This window comes from Hyla sarda, chromosome 11 (assembly GCF_029499605.1).
Source record: "Hyla sarda isolate aHylSar1 chromosome 11, aHylSar1.hap1, whole genome shotgun sequence".
NCBI classification, from domain to species: domain Eukaryota; kingdom Metazoa; phylum Chordata; class Amphibia; order Anura; family Hylidae; genus Hyla; species Hyla sarda.
Genome location: NC_079199.1, coordinates 64,422,420 through 64,442,261, shown reverse-complemented (window position 1 = coordinate 64,442,261; position 19,842 = coordinate 64,422,420). Strand labels below are relative to the sequence as shown.

The window sequence follows — 19,842 nt, the reverse complement described above, 5'->3', positions numbered from 1 at the left end:
CAAGTGGAAACAGAGCCTAAGATGGGCCACTCTTAACATAACAGCACTATATTGGAATATCCCCATAACTTGGGGCTGGGAATCATCAGAACAGTTCTGGAAGGGGACCATTTCATGCCTAAAGAACAAAAGGATTTCATAATTGACAGCATAGATTTTATCCTCAAACATAATTTTTTATATTTGAATGTCAACTGTACTTGCAGTGCATGTGTAATTCAATGTTCGCAAATCTGTCTTGTAGGAGCCTTGGTAGATGATCTTATATACAGTCATGGCTGTACATGACCTTTTTCTAGAAAATTAAGTATTTCTCACAGAAAATGATTGCAGTAACACATATGTTTATTCCCTTTGTGTGTATTGAAATTAAGCGGAAAAAAGGAGGAAAAAAAAGCAAATTGGACATAATGTCACACCAAACTCTAAAAAATGGTCTGGACAAAATTATTGGCACCCTTAACTTATGATTTCGTTAAAAATAACTGAAATCAGTCGCTTCCTATAACCATTAATAGGCTTCTTACACCTCTCAGACGGAATATTGGACCACTCTTCATTTGCAAACTGCTCCAGGTTTCTCTCTTATTAGAAGATTCCAATACCACTCCAAACTCCACGGAGGATAATAATAGGCACTGCCAGTAAGGTGATCCAGGGGTGATGATAACATTTGTTTTAAAATGTTATTAAAACATGCTACACATTTCGAAACCGGACTGGTTTCTTTATTCAGGTAACCGGTCCAGTTTTGTAATGCGTAGCATGTTTTAATAGAATTTTATAATAAAATACGTTTTTATCTTGGAGTGGTATTGGAATCTATTATTCATGCTTAGTCATTTAAGGCTGCTGCACATTCCTCCTCATGTTCTAAGTGCATATACGTGTTGTGCCAGAATTTGCACAACCGTTTTAGGTGAGTTGATCCTTGGCTCACTTACTTTTAATTTTTATGCTGAAGGTGTCACACTAGGGAGCACTTCTGTCTTTTGTATTTTAGTTCTCTTATTGGAAGGGCACCTTTTCCCAACAGCAATTTTAAGATCTCTCCAGAGGGTTTCAATGGGATTTAGATCTGGACTCATTGCTGGCCACTTCAGAACTCTCCAGTGCTTTGTTGCCATCCATTTCTGGGTGATTTTTGACGTATGTTTGGGGTCATTGTCCTGTTGGAAGACCCAAGGTTTTTGGACGCAAACCCAGCTTTCTGACACTGGGCTGTACTGTGCGACCCAAAATCCGTTGGTAATCTTCAGATTTCATAATGCCTTGCACACATTCAAGGCACCCAGTGCCAGAGGCAGCAAAACAACCCCAAAACATCATTGAACCTCCACCATATTTCACTGTAGGTACTGTTATTTTCTTTGTAGGCCTCATTCTGTTTTCAGTAAACAGTAGAGGGATGTGCTATCTTGGTCTAATCTGTCCACAAGACGTTTTCCCAGAAGGATTTTGGTTTACTAAAGCTCATTTTGGCAAAATGTAGTCTTGCTTTTTTAGGTCTGTGTGTCAGCAGTGGGGTCCTCCTGGATCTCCTACCATAGTTTAATTTCATTTAAATGTCGATGGATAGTTCACGCTGACACTGATGCTCTTGGAGCCTGCAGGACAGCTTTAATATATTTGGAACTTGTTTGGGGCTGCTTATCCACCATCCGGACTATCATGCGTTTAAGCCATTCATCGATTTTTCTCTTCTGTCCTGACCAGGGAGATAAGCTACAGTACCATGGGTTGCAAATAGAGATTAGCGAACTTTTGAAAAATTTGATTCGGCCCATTCGCCTAATTTTTCTAAAAAATTAGTTTTGATCCAAATTTATTTGTGGCCAATCTATATTAAAAATGGCTATTTCTGGCCTACAGACAGCCTCAATAGGGTGTAGAACACTTTGCTGTGTTCTAACACTCATATGGAGTGTGCTGGGGTAGTGAAATAATGCTGTTGTTCAGAATAACATGCAGATTACCGGCATCGCTTTTAGAATCACTGTCACAGAGCGGCACAATGACAGAGCCTAGAGGTGGCATCAGTATGAGGAGACCATATAATGGCTGAATGACACAGCGCGGAGGTTTTGGCAGCATGAGGAGACCATATAGTGGCTGAATGACACAGCGTGGATGTTTTGGCAGCATGAGGAGACCATATAGTGGCTGACACAGCGTGGAGGTTTTGGCAGCATGAGGAGACCATATAGTGGCTGGCTGACACAGCATGGAGGTGTTGGCAGCATGAGGAGACCATATAGTGGCTGAATTACACAGCATGGAGGTGGTGGCAGCATGAGAAAACCATATAGTGGCTGGATGACACAGCTTGGATGAAGCATGAGGAGACCATATAGTGTCTGAATGACACAGCCTAGAGTTGGTGGCAGATGAGGAGACAATAGAGCCTCACAATCTCTAATAATAAAAGATGAATTTTGAAATTGCAATTGAAGATGTATGGTACCTAGTGCTACCATAAACATATATATAGGTAATGTCCTAGGCTCAGCAGCATCACAAAACCATATAGTTGCTATAAGACACATGCAGGCAGCAGCATGAGTACACGACAGGGATTCACAACCCCTAACATTAAAAGGTGAATGGTGAAATCTCTATTGAAGATGCATGTTAGCTAGTGCTACCATCCAAAAAAGTAAGGCCCAAGCCCAGAAGCATCAGTCAGCCAAGTAATTCCTGAAAGACACAGGAGCAGGCATCAACAGTACACCCGAGGGTTTCATAACCCCTTACATTGAAAGATGAATGTTAAAATTTCTATTAAGCATGTATTTAGCTTGTGCTAAACATCCAAAAATGTAAGGCCGAAGCCCAGAAGCATCAGTAAGCCAAGTAGTTCCTGAAACACAGTCCGGAGCAGGCATCAGCAGTACATCTGATGCTTTCATAACCCCTTACATTTAAAGATCATTGTTGAAATCTGAATTAAGCATTTATGTTAGCTAGTGCTACCATAACATATATTGAGTTAATATCCCAGTCCCAGAAGCATTAGAAAACGATATATTGGCTGAATCACACAGCCTGGAGGCGTTGGCAGCATGAGAAGATCATATAGTGGCTGAATGGCACAGCCAGGAGTTGGCAGCAGCATGAGTAGACACTAGGCCTTCACAATTCATAAGAATAAAAGATGGATTCCGAAATATTTTGAATTCAGAAGATTTTGGATAGCTAGTGCTACCTACCATAACAACATTTTTATGCCCAGCAGAAGCATCAGTAAACCATATATTGCCTGAATGGCACAGCCTGGAGTTTGCTGAAATGTATGATTTTTTTGATTTTATATTTAAGAGGATTAATGATTTACAAATTGAACTTTTAACTCCCAGATTTTATTGTCCCGGACCCGAAATGTGGGTATAAAGGGCCAAATCTAACAAGCCCCCCACAGGGCTCATGTGGCCGTGAGATTTTGGCGCAACGTCTCCATTGCCCTGACCAGCCATTGTTTCCAACACTTCTCGCCAAGACAAATCATGTGAAGAACAGCGTAACCGTGCCGTGCCCTGCACACATGGTAGGCTGAAGGGCCACTGAGACTTGTCCGGGCAGGGGAGGCTGAGGACACGGTGTATGATGATGAGGAGGTGGAGTCGCACACTGTTGCAGGATCAAAGGGCTGACAGAGTTGAGCAGGAAGAAGCATGAGTACACGAGGGGTTCACAACCCCTAAAATTAAAAGGTGAATGTTGAAATCTCTATTGAAATTGCATGTTAGGTAATGCTACCATCCAAAAATTTAAGGCTCAAGCCCAGAAGCATCAAGAAGCCAAGTAGTTCCTTAAACATACAGTCAAGAGCAGGCATCAGCAGTACCCACGATGGTTTCATAACCCCTTACACTGAAAGATCAATGTTGAAATTTCTATTAAGCATGTATTTAGCTTGTGCTAAACATCCAATAATTTAAGGCCCAAGCCCAGAAGCATCAATAAGCCAAGTAGTTCCTGAAAGACACAGGAGCAGGCATCAGCAGTACAACAGTGGGTTTCATAACCACTTACATTGAAAGATCAATTTTGAAATCTCCATTAAGCATTTGTTAGCTAGTGCTATCAGAACATATTTGAAGTTAATATCCTAGTCCCAGTAGCATCAGAAAACTAAATATTGGCTGAATGACACCCAGCCTGGAGGTAAGGAAAGCATAAGGAGCCCATGTAGTGTCTGAATGTTACAGCCTGAAGTTGGCTGAAGCATGAGGAGATCATTGAAATACAAGAATTTAATAAAGATATTGAAATTGAGGATTTTAAAATGGAACTTTTAACTCCCAAGTTTTAGTGGCCCGGGCCGCCGGCGTGTGGGTACAAAGGACCTAATCTAACAAGGAGTCCCATGTCACATGTCAGCACAATGACAGAGCCTGGAGGTGGCATCAGTAGGCAGAGACCATATAGTGTCTGAATAATAGGCATAACTCCTATTTTTCCATCTACAGACCCATATGAGGACTCTTTTTTTATTTATTTTTTGTGGGATCAATTGTACTTTTGTAATGATTCCTTTTTTTCTCTCTAATATGTGCTCAAACAAAGAAAAAATTAGTTGAGGTGAAATTGCTAATTTGGGCCTTTTTTAAAAAAAATATGGAAGGGGTTAATGTGTGTTTTGAACTTTTTTATTAAACTTTTTTTTTTTTTTTTTTTTTTTTTTTTACACTGTTAGTCCCTTTGAAGACTTTTAGGAGGAATCGTTTGATTCCTCATACAGATCAATGCAGTTCTATTGACCTCCATTGATCTGTGCTCATTTGATTGAACCTGCTCCAGGCAGGCTCAATCGAATACAGATCCACATCAGCCAGTGAGTGAGAGGTTAGACCTCCGGCACCCTCCATAGTGGCAGGGGAGGGAGGGAATTAAAAAAAAAAAAAAAAAAAAAAAAAAAAAAAACTGAGCTCAACTCGTTAAGCCGACACACCTGTAGCGCTCTCCAAGGGTAAGATTCCAGACACCACTGTCACTGGGCCGTAGTTTCCTGATACCGTATACAATTAACACCTCCGGAAACCAGTCCCACCAGGACAGGGATTACAAGGTAAATAGTGCCTTTCTGTCTTATTAGCTACATAACCTTTTATTCATCTCTGCAGTGCAGTGGCATTTTAATTACATTTTCCCCATTCGCTCTGTACTTTGAGCGTCACTACTAATAGTGTTATCTTATTAGGGATGCTATTATTTATCCACAGCCAGTAGAATGGAAGTCCACAGCACCAGGTTATCTCTTCCAAGAAAAATCTTACTTTATTTAGGCATTGCAGGACATAGAGGTGTTTATTATGTGGATTGTTTTACATTGCTAATTTTGATTACAAGTATTGCTGTCTTTCTATACTGTGTCTAATTTTTTACTGTTTTTAGAAATATCTTTTTGTCATTGTGTTTACATTTGCTGTATGTCGACTACTGATTATGTCAAATGGGTGCCATCTTTGAAAGGTATTTAAGGTTAGTGTGAATTGCTGGCTGTATATGCCACTTTACATCTGATGAAGAGGTGTTTCACACCTTGAAACACATTATTATTGGGGCTATGTAAGTTTGAACAGTTTTTCTATCAATAAATATTGTTTGGTTAAAGAAATACCATCTCCTCCGTTCCTGAGTGGACTTGTGCATGGGGACCCGGGACTTTCTCTCCTTGGAGTCTTCTCTTGCCATTTGTGACTTCGGTAGATTATAGATCTGACTCGGCACTAGGGAGGCTGTACCACTTCATTCCGTTGCGGAATGCTTTATAAGTTGTTTCTCCTGTGCGGCAATAATATTATACTGTATATTTTCTGGTATAATAAGGCATATAGTCGTCTCCGCTGTTAATCCTAAAAAGGAAGAAGTTCTCGGCACTGTGTGCCACTCACCACCCTTATGATTCGGGGTCCCAGTGTCTGAAGGTTCAGTCCGTACGCTGGAGGCTGCAGAGGTAACATGCCTCGAATGCAGCCGCTGCTCACATCGCGTTCCTCGGTAATCCCTGGTGGCGTGTGATATCACAGGTCAGCTGATTTCAGTCAGCTGACCTCTAGAGCCGGTGTGAGACGTATACAGGCAAGTAGATAGGGATTCCAAGGGTGGTTTCAATGGTGTATATGATGCAGATTAGCGGAGGTTTGCACACTGAATTAGAAAGTTTTATACTGGGACTTAGTCCGTGCCACTAGAAGGAGATAAAAAATCCCTTGTTTCTGTCACAGCTATCAATGAATGTTCCATCAAAAAAGGTCCAAATAATGTCCAGACAATGTCCAAAACGCAGAGTATGAACAGGGCAATAATCCAAAAAAACTTCAGATCTCAAAAATAAATAACATAAACCAAACTCGTTTCGGGGTGTCAAAAGGAATAAAATATTATAAATATTAAAATACCCCTTCCTCAGTGGTGTCTAAATCAGTCTGAAGCTCTGGTCTTTATATATAGTCCCTATGATTAACACCTGATGTATCCCTAAAAGATCTACAAATACTGGGATGGACTCCATTCTCATGGAGACATGGATAGTTCCAGTGGTTGTTAGGAGCAACGGTTTTTGTATCGACTAGTAAAATTTTCATCAATGTTGCCATAATGCTAAAACTAAAAGTAATAAGTGAGTAAGATAAAGTATAATATAAATAAATAGAAAAATAAATGAAAATATAAATAAATAGAAATGATGAAACAATGATAATAGATGTAAGAATAAAAATAAAAGACAAAAATAGAAGAATAATATATTTTTAATATACCGTATTTATCGGGGTATACCACGCACCGGCCTATAAAACGCACCCTCATTTTACCAAGGATATTTGGGTAAAAAAAGTTTTTTACCCAAATATCCATGGTAAAATGAGGGTGCGTGTGTGCGCGTGTATACCCAGATATACCCCCAGGAAAGGCAGGGGGAGAGAGGCCGTCGCTGCCCGCTTCTCTCCCCCTGCCTTTCCTGGGGTCTGGAGCGCTGCTGTCGGCCCTTCTCACCCCCTGGTTATCGGCCCGTTCTGTCCCCCTGACTATCGGTGCCGGCGCCGATAGCCAGGGGGAGAGAAGCGGCGCCGACAGCCAGGGGGAGAGAAGGGGCAGCGGCACCCATTGCCGGCGCCGCTGCCCCGTTGCCTCCCCCCATCCCCGGTGGCATAATTACCTGGGTCGGGTCCGCGCTGCTGCAGGCCTCCGGCGTGCGTCCCCAGCGTCGTTGCTATGCACGGCGCGGCGCACTGACGTCATGCGCCGTTCAGCGCATAGCAACGACGCCGGGGACGCACGCCGGAGGCCTGCAGCAGCGCGGACCCGACTCAGGTAATTATGCCACCGAGGATGGGGGGAGGCAACGGGGCAGCGGCGCCGGCAATGGGTGCCGCTGCCCCTTCTCTCCCCCTGGCTGTCGGTGCCGATTCTCTCCCCCTGGCTATCGGCGCCGGCACCGATAGTCAGGGGTGCAGAACGGGCAGTGGCGCCGATAACCAGGGGGTGAGAAGGGCCGACAGCAGCGCTCTAGACCCCAGGAAAGGCAGGGGGAGAGAAGCGGGCAGCGACGGCCTCTCTCCCCCTGCCTTTCCTGGGGGTGTATCGGCGTATTACACGCACACAGACTTTAGGCTAAAAATTTTAGCCTAAAAAGTGCGTGTTATACGCCGATAAATACGGTATTTCTATGTGACTTGGATGTGACTTGGATGTGACTTGGATGCTTATCTAGAGGAGAAAGCAGGACAAACCTTCTATACTGTGTTCACTGTGTTTGTCCTGCTTTCTCCTTCATCACATACCTGTTTGAACAGGAGGGAGATAGAGGACTGAGTACTCTATTATTATTATTTTTTTTATATATTCATACTGTAAAATACATTAAGTGCTAGTGCAGTTGTGTAAAATAAGTTCATATATAAAACTCAGTGTGTGTGTATGTTCCAGCATCACGTCCAAACGGCTAAAGATATTAACATGAAACTTGGCACACATGTTACTAATATTGTCAACAACAAACATAGGATAGGTAATTTAACCCTTACTCACTCCCATTTACCAGTGTCTGGTTTTTTGTTTAAAGTCCCATACAAGTCTATGGGAAATATATGTTACTGCATAACTTCCAAACGGCTGGAGTTATTTCGATTAGGGATCGACTGATATTGTTTTTTAGGGCCGATACCGATAATCGGTGGAGGTTAGGGCCGATAGCCGATAACTTATACCGATATTCCGGTATAAGTTATCGGCTATTTATCCCCCCGCGACACCGCTGCAGATCATTGATTTAAAGCGGGCGCTTTAAATCAATGCACTGCAATGGCTTTTGCGGTGCCATAGACCGCCGCCGCCACCACCCGCTTCTCTCCCCCTACCTGTCAGGGTGGTCCGGGTCATCCATCCTTCCTGTAGTGTCAGGGGTGTGGAAATTTAAAAAAAAAACTACTTGTCCAAGGGACTAAAGCGGAACACAATCTACTTGTCCCTCAAGAAAATCCACTAGTCCTGGTAGATGAAATAATTTCAACCAAAATAGTCTGATTTCCCCCCCCCCCCCCACTAGACCACCAGGGATGGATATAAGATCCCTTTAGACACTGCTGACAGCAGTGATCTAATGGTTTAATAGGCGATCGCAGCATGCCAGACTATTAGCGGCGGAAGAGCTGTAGCTCCTCTTACACCCAAGACAAGACCAGAAAAGTCTAGATGTAACTTTTTGATCACCTTATAAAAAATTTCTCCTATGAAGTGACCAAAAATGAGCAATTCTGGACTATTTTTTACATTTACACCATTCACCGTACGGTTTAATTAACATTTTATTTTAATAGCCTGGACATTTCCACATGCAGCGATACCACTTATGCTTATTTTTGTACATTATTTTTATTTAAAGAAAATTGGAAACTTTTATTAGGAAAGGGGCTCATTCACATATATACGCACTGTTAAAAATATTTTAATCACTATTTTTCAGTCTCAATAGGGACTTATGTGTTACTGGGGGGTGTTCTGCTTCTCCAGTTTATGTGGTGCATTTTGTGTCAGAAAATGCTGGAAGTTGCATTTAGTTACTAGATAACTACAACTCCCAGCATGCCCTGATACAGCCTATGGTTGTGTGGGTTTGTGCTGCTGGGAGTTGTAGTTTTGGTTCGTGTCAGCTGCAGAGCCATAGGCTGTGTCAAGGAATACTGGGAATTACAGTTAGTAACTACAACACCCAGCATGCCCTGATGCAGCCTATGGCTCTGCAGCTGACCCGAACCAAAACTACAACTCCCAGCATGTTACACTTTATAGTTCTACAGTTCAGGTTATGGTGTAACATGCTGGGAGTTGTAGTTTTGGTTCGGGCGTGTTTGTGTGCACCCGTGGGACTCTTGGTTGGCGGGTGAGTATGAAGGCTGGGATTCTGGGGGTGCAATTCAGTGCGGGTGCCACTAAAAATAAATAAAATTAGATGGCACAACTGCCCTAATCCCCGACGTGACAGTCCGCTCCTATACAAAACATTCATGCATACACATATTATACATGCACCAGCCACTGCCCCCATATCATACATACACACACACACCCCCGCCACTGCACCCCCCACATCATACATTACATACACACATACACTCACACCATACATTTGCACACATCATACATACACCCGCCGCTGCCCACCCCACATCATACATCACATACATACACACATCACACTTAGACATCATACACACATCATACATTACATACACATCACACACAGACGGACATCATACACAGATCACACATACACTCACACCATACATATGCACACATCATACACACATCATACATTATATACACATCACACATAGACTTAATACACACATCACACATACACTCACACCATACATATGCACCAGTGTTTCCCAACCAAGGTGCCTCCAGCTGTTGCAAAACTACAACTCTCAGGATGCCCAGGGCATGCTGGGAGTTGTAGTTTTGCAACAGCTGGAGGCACCCTGGTTGGGAAACACTGATATACACCATACATATGCACACATCATACATACACCTGCCGCTGCCCACCCCACATCATACATCACATACATACATCACACTTAGACCTCATACACACATCATACATTACATACACATCACACACAGACAGACATCATACACACATCATACATTACATACACATCACACATAGACATACATCATACATTACATACACATCACACAGAAAGACATCATACACAACATCATACATTACATACACATCACACACAGATACATCATACACACATCATACATTACATACACATCACGCACAGACATCATACACACATCATACATTACATACACATCACGCACAGACATCATACACACCTCATACATTACATACACATCATACACACATCATACATTACATACACATCACACATAGACATCATACACACATCACACACTCACACCATACATATACACCAGTGTTTCCCAACCAGGGTGCCTCCAGCTGTTGCAAAACTACAACTCCCAGCATGCCCAAGACATGCTGGGAGTTGTAGTTTAGCAACAGCTGGGGGCACCCTGGTTGGGAAACACTGATATACACCATACATATCCACACATCATACATACACCTGCCGCTGCCCCCCCCCCATCATACATTACATACACACATCACACATACACTCACACCATACATATACAACCACCCTTCCTGCCGCCGCCTGCATTCTCGGCCTCCTCACCTGATCCGGCCATGAGTGGACATCAGAGCTGTAGTCACCGCCGGTGTGAGGTGAGATTTCCGTCCTCCCCCTGCTCTGTGTTTTCCCCGTGCAAACTAGCAACCTCCCCGTGGTGGATTAGGTCCTGGGGAGACAGAGCAGGGGGAGGGGGAGGGATAGAGCTGTGTGCGGGGGATGGAGCTGTCTACGTCCTTTCTCTCACCCTGCTGTGTCTTCTGAGCTCCGTCCATCCTCCGGGAGGGGAGATAAGGGGACTCTGCGGTCAGCTGGGGGCCGCCCCCTCCATACACTCTGAGTGCCGGTGTGAGGTGCAGACTTCCATCGGCTCCTGCGCCTCACACCGACATTAAAGAAAAATAAGGGGGAAGTCGGTCTGTCCCAACTAGCCCGATACAGGGCTAAATCTATGAACAATTCACCTGCCCGGCGCCCAAAACTACTTGTCCTGGGCGTCGGGCAATAGGATTTCCACATCCCTGAGTGTCCGGCGGCATTCCGGGTGGAGGGTGAACCGGTCCGGGCTGTCCTTCTTCTCCGGGGGTCATTTTCTCCACTCCGGGCAGGCTCCGGCCTAGTAACGCAGCATAGACGCCCGTGTGCAGCGACGCACCTGACGTCACGGCGTAGCGGTGTCTATGCAGCGTACTAGGCCGGAGCCTGCCCGAAGTGGAGAAGAGCACCCCCGGAGAGGAAGGACAGCCCAGACCGGTTCACCCTCCACCCGGAATACTGCCGGACACAACAGGAACGATGGATGGCCCGGACCACCCCCATTACGGGTAAGTTTAAATTTTTTTTTATTGACTCGGAGGGTGGGGGAGGGGCGGTCGCGGTGCGGCGGTTTGGGGGGGGGGGGTCTTTCGCTTTGCGGTGGGGGCGGTGCGGGGGTCATTATCGGCAAGGTAATTGCCGATATCGATAATGCCCAAAATCGTGATTATCGGCCGATAATATCGGCCTTACCAATAATTGGTCAATCCCTAATTTCGATAATACTTGGTCACATGTTACTTATATGTCCTCTTAAAATATAGGACAGTTAATTTAATATTTAACTACCCCCCCATTTGTGAGGGTCTGTTTTTTTTTTGTTTAATCCCTTAAGGACTAAGGACGTACGGGGACGTCGTTGCACCCTGGTCCCCGTACGTCCTGGCGTCTTCCGATCCCTGCCGCGTGCCGGGCAGAGATCGGAATGGCATGCCTGCTGAAATCGTTCAGCAGGCATGCCGAGGGGGGCTCCCGGGACCCCCGCATGTCGGCAATCGCCAGAGATCGCTTGCAAAATCGCGCAAGCGATCTTCGGCGATTCGGGTCACCCGATGACCCGGTAATAAATGGTGATCGGTGGTGTACAGTTCACCGCCAATCACCTGCCGTTACTGGGGAGCGATCGTCCGGCCAATAGCAGAGCGGCAGAGGAGGGGTTAACAGCTCCTTCCCGCTGCTGTACCCATTATTTTTGTTCAGTCGGCGGGTGCAGCAGAGAGAAGAAGCCGTGGATCCCCCCTCGGAGCTCTCTAGCCCCCTCAGGAGCCTTAGAATAGGGTAAGCTGTTTGCAGGGACAGGTAGGAGTTCAATAAGTTAAAAAGTGAAATAAGAGTTAAAAAAACAGTTTACAAAAAAAGGACAGGTAGAGGTTGCCATGTACAACGCTTTTGTACTATCCCAGTACTCTGGCAACACAGGGACATTCCTCCAGTACCAAGATGAAGTCCTAAGGTTCCTGATCTTTGCTGACCGGGAAAGATCAGGGCGAACTTCCCAAGGGTCTGGAGTTATAGGCGCCAGGATCGTCCCAGGCCAACACTTTCCAGGTGAGGTCCCCCACAGTGGAAAGAAGGGGCAATCCCAGAAAAAATGCAGTGTGTGTTACAGGAAGGGGATGCGGAAGGACACCAGGTACTAATGTGACACTTGCCCAGATAATCCGGGCCTCTGCATAGACTGCTTCAGGGAGTATTACACTTCCATGGAGCCCTAAATTTTCCCTTGTAATTTGAATTTTCCATAATTTCACCAATGTACCAAGTCCAGAGTACATTCCAAAATATAACCCCCATAAATCACTAAATTGCCCAAAAAAAACTTAAAAATAATAAAAAACCTGATAAGACCTCTGGGGGTGTTTTGTCAAAAATGGGTCAAAGGTCACTGAGTCACTATCATCCGGGACTTTTTTATGTTGCCTCAAATGCGCAGCGCTCTCTCTCCACCTGAGCGGGTGCGCATTTGAGGCAACAGGTTAGGGACGGCCACACACCTCACATTCCCAGAATGATGATTCAGAGCATAGGGTTTGGGGCGGGCATATTTTTTTTTAGTTTTGACTATGCTCTGGGTCATCATTCTGGGAACATATCCTGTTTTATAATTTTCTGGCCCACTGTACCCCATATTACGGGCCTCTGTACCCCACCTGTCTACCCCAGTTATGGCCCGTTGTCCCCCATAGTGTTCCCCCATTTTAGGGCTCAGTGCTCCCCCCCCCATTAATGCTCCTTGAGGGGGGGGGGTCCCACATCCTGGCTCCACATCAAGCTCAAGGTCCCTGACTGTGCTCCCACTCAAGCAAGACCTGCTGTGCACCCGCCAAGCCTAAATCATTAACAAATAAGGTATGTCCTTACTCCAAAGAAATGTATTTACAAATTGTGGGGTGTCTTTTCTGCTATTAACCCTTGTAAAAATGTAAAATTTGGGGGGAAACACACATTTTAGTGAAAAAAAAAAACATTTTTTTTTTTCATATGCAAAAGTTGTGAAACCCTTGTGGGGTATTAAGGCTTACTTTACCCCTTGTTACATTCCTCAAGGGGTCTAGTTTCCAAAATGGTATGCCATGTGGGGGGTATTTTGCTGTCCTGGCACCATAGGGGCTTCCTAAATGCGACATGTCCCCCCCCCCCCCCCCCCCCCCATTTCAGCAAAGTTTGCAAATGTGACTCCTTCTCTTCTGAGCATTGTGGCGCTCCTGCAGTGCACTTGACGTCCACTTATTAGGTACCTCCATACTCAGAAGAGATTGGGATACAAATTTTGCGGGGTCTTTTCTACTATTAACCCTTGCAAAAATTTGAAATTTGTGGGGAAACCCACATTTTAGTGAAAATAAAATATTTTTTTTTACATATGCAAAAGTCGTGAAATCCCTGTGGGGTATTAAGGTTCAATTTACCTATTGTTACGTTCCCCAAGGGGTCTAGTTTCCAAAATATAATGCCATGTGTTTTTTTTTTTTTTGCTTTCCTGGCACCATAGGGGCTTCCTAAATGCGGCATGCCCCCAGAGCAAAATTTGCTTCCAAAAAGCCAAATGTTACTACTCCTCTTCTGAGACCTGTAGTGCGCCAGCAGAGCACTTTTCACCCCCATATGGGGTGTTTTCAGAATCGGGAGAAATTGGGCTTCAAATTTTAGGGGGTATTTTCTGCTTTTACCCTTTGTAAAAATGTAAAATTTTTGGGAAAACAAGCATTTTAGGTAAAAACTTTTTTATTTTTATTAATTTTTTTACATTTGCAAAAGTCATGAAACACCTGTGGGGTATTAAGGATCACTTAATTCCTTGTTACGTTCCCCGAGGGTCTAGTTTCCAAAATGGTATGCCATGTGTTTTTTTTTGTTTTTTTTTTTGCTATTTTGGCGCTCCTTTCCTTCTGAGCCCTCTACTGAGCCCGCCGAACAATTTACATAGACATATGAGGTATGTGCTTACTCGAGAGAAATTGGGCTACAAACACCAGTAAACATTTTCTCCTTTTACCCCTTGCAAAAAATCAAAAATTGGGTCTACAAGAACATGAGTGTAAAAAATGAAGATTTGGAATTTTCTCCTTCACTTTGCTGCTATTCCTGTGAATTACCTAAAGGGTTAAACACTTACTGAATATCATTTTGAATACTTTGGGGGGTGTAGTTTTTATAATAGGGTCATTTATGGGGTACTTCTAATATGAAGACCCTTCAAATCCACTTCAAATCTGAACTGGTCACTGAAAAATAGGGAGTTTGAAAATTTTGTGAAAAATTTGAAAATTGCTGCTGAACTTTGAAGCTCTCTGGTGTCTTCCAAAAGTAAAAACTCATCAATTTTATGATGCAAACATAAAGTAGACATATTGTATATGTGATCCAAAAATTTTTTATTTTGAATATCCATTTTCCTTACAAGCAGAGAGCTTCAAAGTTAGAAAAATGCAACCTTTTCATTTTTTTCATCAAATTTGGGGATTTTTCACCAAGAAAGGATGCAAGTTGCCACTAAATTTTACCACTATGTTATAGCAGAATATGTCACGAAAAAAACAGTCTCGGAATCAGAATAACTAAAAGCATTCCAGAGTTATTAATGTTTAAAATGACAGTGGTCAGATGTGCAAAAAACGCTCTGGTCCTAAGGGCCTGGTCCTTAAGGGGTTCCTTAAATGTATGTTCCTACATAACTGCCATACGTCTGCAGATATTTAAATACCCGGTACACACATTCACGGTCGGCATATGAGGGCGGTATAGGAGGTTGGGATATGAAGTCAAAAGCTTCCTCCTTTTGTTTATTTTCCTCCCCAACAAGGATTAGGAAGGAAAAAACGGGGAACACCGACTACTCAGCTAGTACATAATAGAAAGTAGGGCTGCATGATATTGGGAAAATGTGCGATTGCGATTTATGGGCCTAAATATTGCGATATCTATATGCGATGCAATATAATAAATAAATGGTGAAATCCTGCCATTTCATGTCCAATTTCCTCCATTTTACAACTATCCACACATTTTATGCACACCGCCCGTTTCACATCTCCTCTATTTAATTTCTATCTCCGCCCTGTAACATTCTCCCCTCATGGTCGCATCACCTTTTCCCCCTATTTCACATCCTCAACCCCAACCCCCCCCCCCCCCTTCCATTTTAGGAACTGTCCAGGGCAGCATATGTTTTCTGTGGGGATTGTCTCCAACTCTGGACAGTTCTTAAAATGGACAGAGATGTCAGCAGAGAGCTCTGTGTTGCAAAAAGAAAATAATTTCCCCTGTAGTGTTCAGCATCTAAGTACTGGAAGGATTAAGATTTTTTTAATAGAAGTAATTTACAAATCTGTTTAACTTTCTGGCACCAGTTGATTTAATAATAAAAAATAAAAAAAAACATAAGTGAATTCACTTAGATTTTGGATTAGACATGATACGCAATTTCTATTTATAGTACATATTGTTTGATTCCACAATCAGGCCTTGGGCCTGAAACTAGGCCAGTAACCATGACAAGGGGGCATCCTCTGCATCTAGGGGAAAGGTTTTACAGATGGGGATACTTTACTGTACTTTTCAGTAGGGTTTTAGCTAGGTTTGATGGACTAATTTTGTCCTAATCTTGTGTTTCAGCATTCTCTGATCAGTTCAAATTAATTCTCGGATGCCAATTTACACCAAAATCTGTTATTTAGGGGTTGGATTGTTTTGCTCCATAAAGAGATGTTGTCCATTGTGACTTGTTGAAGTTGGAAAGTGAAGTTTGGCAGGGAACGGGGACCGTAATATTAAAGGCCGCAAGGGAGGTAAAATATATATAACAAAACCCAAGAGAGCAGCACTCCTATATAGCCGTGGGTAGATGATGGGGTGCAGACAGTTGCATAAAATCTTGGTAGCAGATCCTTTTCAATACTACACGAATAGGCAACAGCACTCCCGTATGGTGAAAATAAAATGGTCCTTTATTCACAGCAACATGGTCGCAACGTTCAGCTAGCTCACCTAGCCATTGTCAAGCTTGACAATGGCTAGGTGAGCTAGCCAAAATGTTGCCACCATGCTGCTGTGAATAAAGGACCATTTTATTTGCACCATACGGGAGTGCTGTTGCCTATTCGTGTACTAATGTATGTATATGTATGTATATATATATATATATATAATATATATATATATGTGTGTGTATATAATGTATATTAAATTATATATATATTTTTTTTTTTATCCTTGCCACATTTCTTTAAAAAAAAAAAAAAAAAAAATGGACAACCTCTTTAATTTGGGATTGATATAAAATCTGTGGTGTACAATTTTTGCCCATAATGTTGAGCTGGTGTGAAGTGTTTTGTGTTTAATGTAAACTTATGTCATTTTTGTTTTTAGGAACGCTTAAAGATGGTGACAGTGCTGGGTGCAGGTCTCCTTTGTGGAACTGCACTAGCGGTCATTGTACCAGAAGGTGTCCATGCTCTCTATGAAGAAGCACTAGAAGGTTGGTTTTAATCAACATTTCTTTTTCCTTCATTAGCAACCAAGATTATTTTGTAGCATGTCCTTTTGTATTGAAGTGTAAGTTATTAAAACCTATTTTAATACTATCCAAAACAAAAGGGGATAGCCCATTGGTATAACAAAACCTAATACATGAATCTGAAAATTATTGCACCAAAATAAGATCATTAAAATATAAACAGATATTTTAATCTAATTTTGGTGTAGTAATTTTCGGATTAATGTGTAAGTTAGTAAACAAATATTTGGCGCTCAAGAGCAAATGGTTTATGGACACGCCAAGCTAGCAGTAAGATGTAACATATTACCGTATATACTCTAGTATAAGCAGAGTTTTTCAGCACGTTTTTTCATGCTGAAAACGCCCCCCTCGGTTTATACTCTCCGCCTGTCAATCCCTTCTCAGTGGTCTTCAACCTGCGGACCTCAAGAGGTTTCAAAACTACAACTCCCAGCATGCCCTGACAGTAACATAGTTCATAAGGTTGAAAAAAAGACCAAAGTCAATCAAGTTCAACCTATATCCCTAATGAGTCCCTAGTGAGTTGATCCAGAGGAAGGCAAAAAACCCGCATACTAGAGGTCAAAATTCCTTCCCGACTTCAATATGGCAGTCAGAATAAATCCCTGGATCGACGTTCTATCCCTATAAATCTAAAATCCATAACTTGTAATGTTATTATGCTCCAAAAATGCATCCAGACCCCTTTTGAACTCTTTTACAGAGTTCCCCATGACCACCTCCTCAGGCAGAGAATTCCATAATCTAACTGCTCTTACAGTAAAGAACCCCGTCTGTGCTGGTGTAGAAACCTTCTTTCCTCTAAACTTAGAGGATGCCCCCTTGTGATACAGTCCTGGGTATAAATAGATCATGGGAAAGATCTCTGTACGGTCCCCTGATATATTTATACATCGTTATTAGGTCTCCCCTAAGCCTTCTTTTTTCTAAACTAAATAACCCCAATTCTGATAATCTTTCTGGGTACTGTAGTCCTCCCATTCCCCGTATTACTCTGGTTGCCCGTCTTTGAATCCTCTCCAGCTCTGCTATATCTTTCTTGTTCACTGGTGCCCATTACTGTACACAGTATTCGATGTGTGTTCTGACTAGTGATTTGTACAGCAGTAGAATTAGTTCCTTGTCGTGGGCATCTATGATTTTATTTGCCTTGACCGCAGCTGCCCGACACTGGTCACTACAGCTAAATTTACTGTTAAATAAGACTACAAAGTCCTTTTCCATGTCAGTTGTCCCAAGTGTTCTCCCATTTAATACATAATCCCAGCCCAGATTTTTCCTCCCCATGTGCATTACCTTACAATTATCAGTGTTGAACCTCATCTGCCATTTCCCAGCCCAAACCTCCAACCTATCCAGATCCATTTGCAACAGTGGACTGTCCTATATTGTGTTGACCACTTTACAGAGTTTAGTATCTGCAAATATTGCTACTTTACTATTCAACCTCTCTACAAGGTCATTATTAAATAGAATAGGACCCAAGATTGACCCCTGTGGTACCCCACTAGTAACAGTCACCCAATCAGAATAAGTACTATTAAAAACCACTTGACAAAAGGAAGGCAAAAAAGCAGGGGCCTCCAGCTGCTCCAAAAATGGAAAAACTTGAAAAAGTTAAAACTTCACATTTAATTCAACTTGTTAAAAACAGAGGATATCCATGGTAAATAAAATGGTACAGGAAACCGACGCGTTTCGAGCAAACACTGGCTCTTAGTCGTGGCACAGAAAATTACGGGCATGTGCCCCTTATATAGTCCTGCTTCCAAATGAGCCCAACGGAAGCAAACAACATGGATTCCGGAACAAGAATGATGTAAATGGACCATGTTGGATTCACCAAAAATGCCAGAAAATGTGGACTGGAGGTGTTGTGGTTATAGAGTTAATAGGTGTTTTGAATGTGTAATACATGGATATGGACCAAAGTAGGTGCAAATCATATAATGAAACAAAATCGCATGAAGTATGAAGAAAAAGAGTGTGAATATGTATGTAATCACTTTCAACATGCTACATAGCAAAATTATCAAATATTTGTTCCGTATAACCCGGCGTAGAAGACTATTTTTTAACCCCGAATTTTCTTCTGAAAAGTCGGGGGTCGTCTTATACGCCGGGTATTGGGGTCCGGCATAGGAATACTTATGATTATCTGCCCGCCCGGCTCCTGTGTGCGGCTGCAGGCAGGGGCCGGCCACAACATGTACAAACTAAGAACTGTATACTTAAAAACCAGGGTGCCTCCAGCTGTTGTGAAACTACAACTCCCAGCATGCCCAGACTGGCAAAGGCTGTCCGGGCATGCTGGTAGTTGTAGTTTCACAACAGCTGGAGGCACCCTGGTTTTTAGTATACATGAATTAGTTTTTACATGCTCTGGCCAGCCCCCGCCTGCAGCCGCACACAGGAGCCGGGCGGGCAGATAATCATAAGTATTCCTATGCCGGACATCCCTGTGTCCTGAAAAATCTTTTCGGGACATAAGGATGTCCGCGGGTCACTAACCATTCCCCGCCCGCCGCGCGTCCTCCTGCGGTCTTCCTCCGGGCCTCCTGCGCCTCTATGGTTGTACGCACGGGACGTCACTGACGTCCCGTGCGTACAACCATAGAGAGGTGGAGAAGCGCAGGAGGACGAGCACCGGCCGGGGCCTGGTGAGTGACCAGTGGCGCGTCATCTACAGTGTTCCGATCACCGCTCCTCCGGTCCCGGGACTGCTGCTATGGTCCATAGGCCATAGCAGTAGATTGTGACCCCGGGCCGGAGGAGCAGACATACAGCCTCCAGCCATACACTGTATATGGTGGAAGTTGTATGTGTCTGGGGGGA

The 19,842-nt window shown here is 43.3% G+C and overlaps 1 protein-coding gene across 4 annotated transcripts in view; it reads left to right on the top strand.

The window, feature by feature from the left end:
- The window catches only part of SLC39A9 (solute carrier family 39 member 9), a 255,502-nt gene that overhangs the window by 89,047 nt on the left and 146,613 nt on the right, over positions 1 to 19,842 (top strand). For all 4 annotated transcript variants that reach the window (XM_056545278.1, XM_056545277.1, XM_056545280.1 and 1 more), the window contains one exon: positions 16,857 to 16,965. In XM_056545278.1, coding sequence (XP_056401253.1) covers positions 16,869 to 16,965 — 97 coding nt within the window. In that variant the 5' untranslated portion in view covers positions 16,857 to 16,868. The remainder of the gene's footprint in view (positions 1 to 16,856; positions 16,966 to 19,842) is intronic.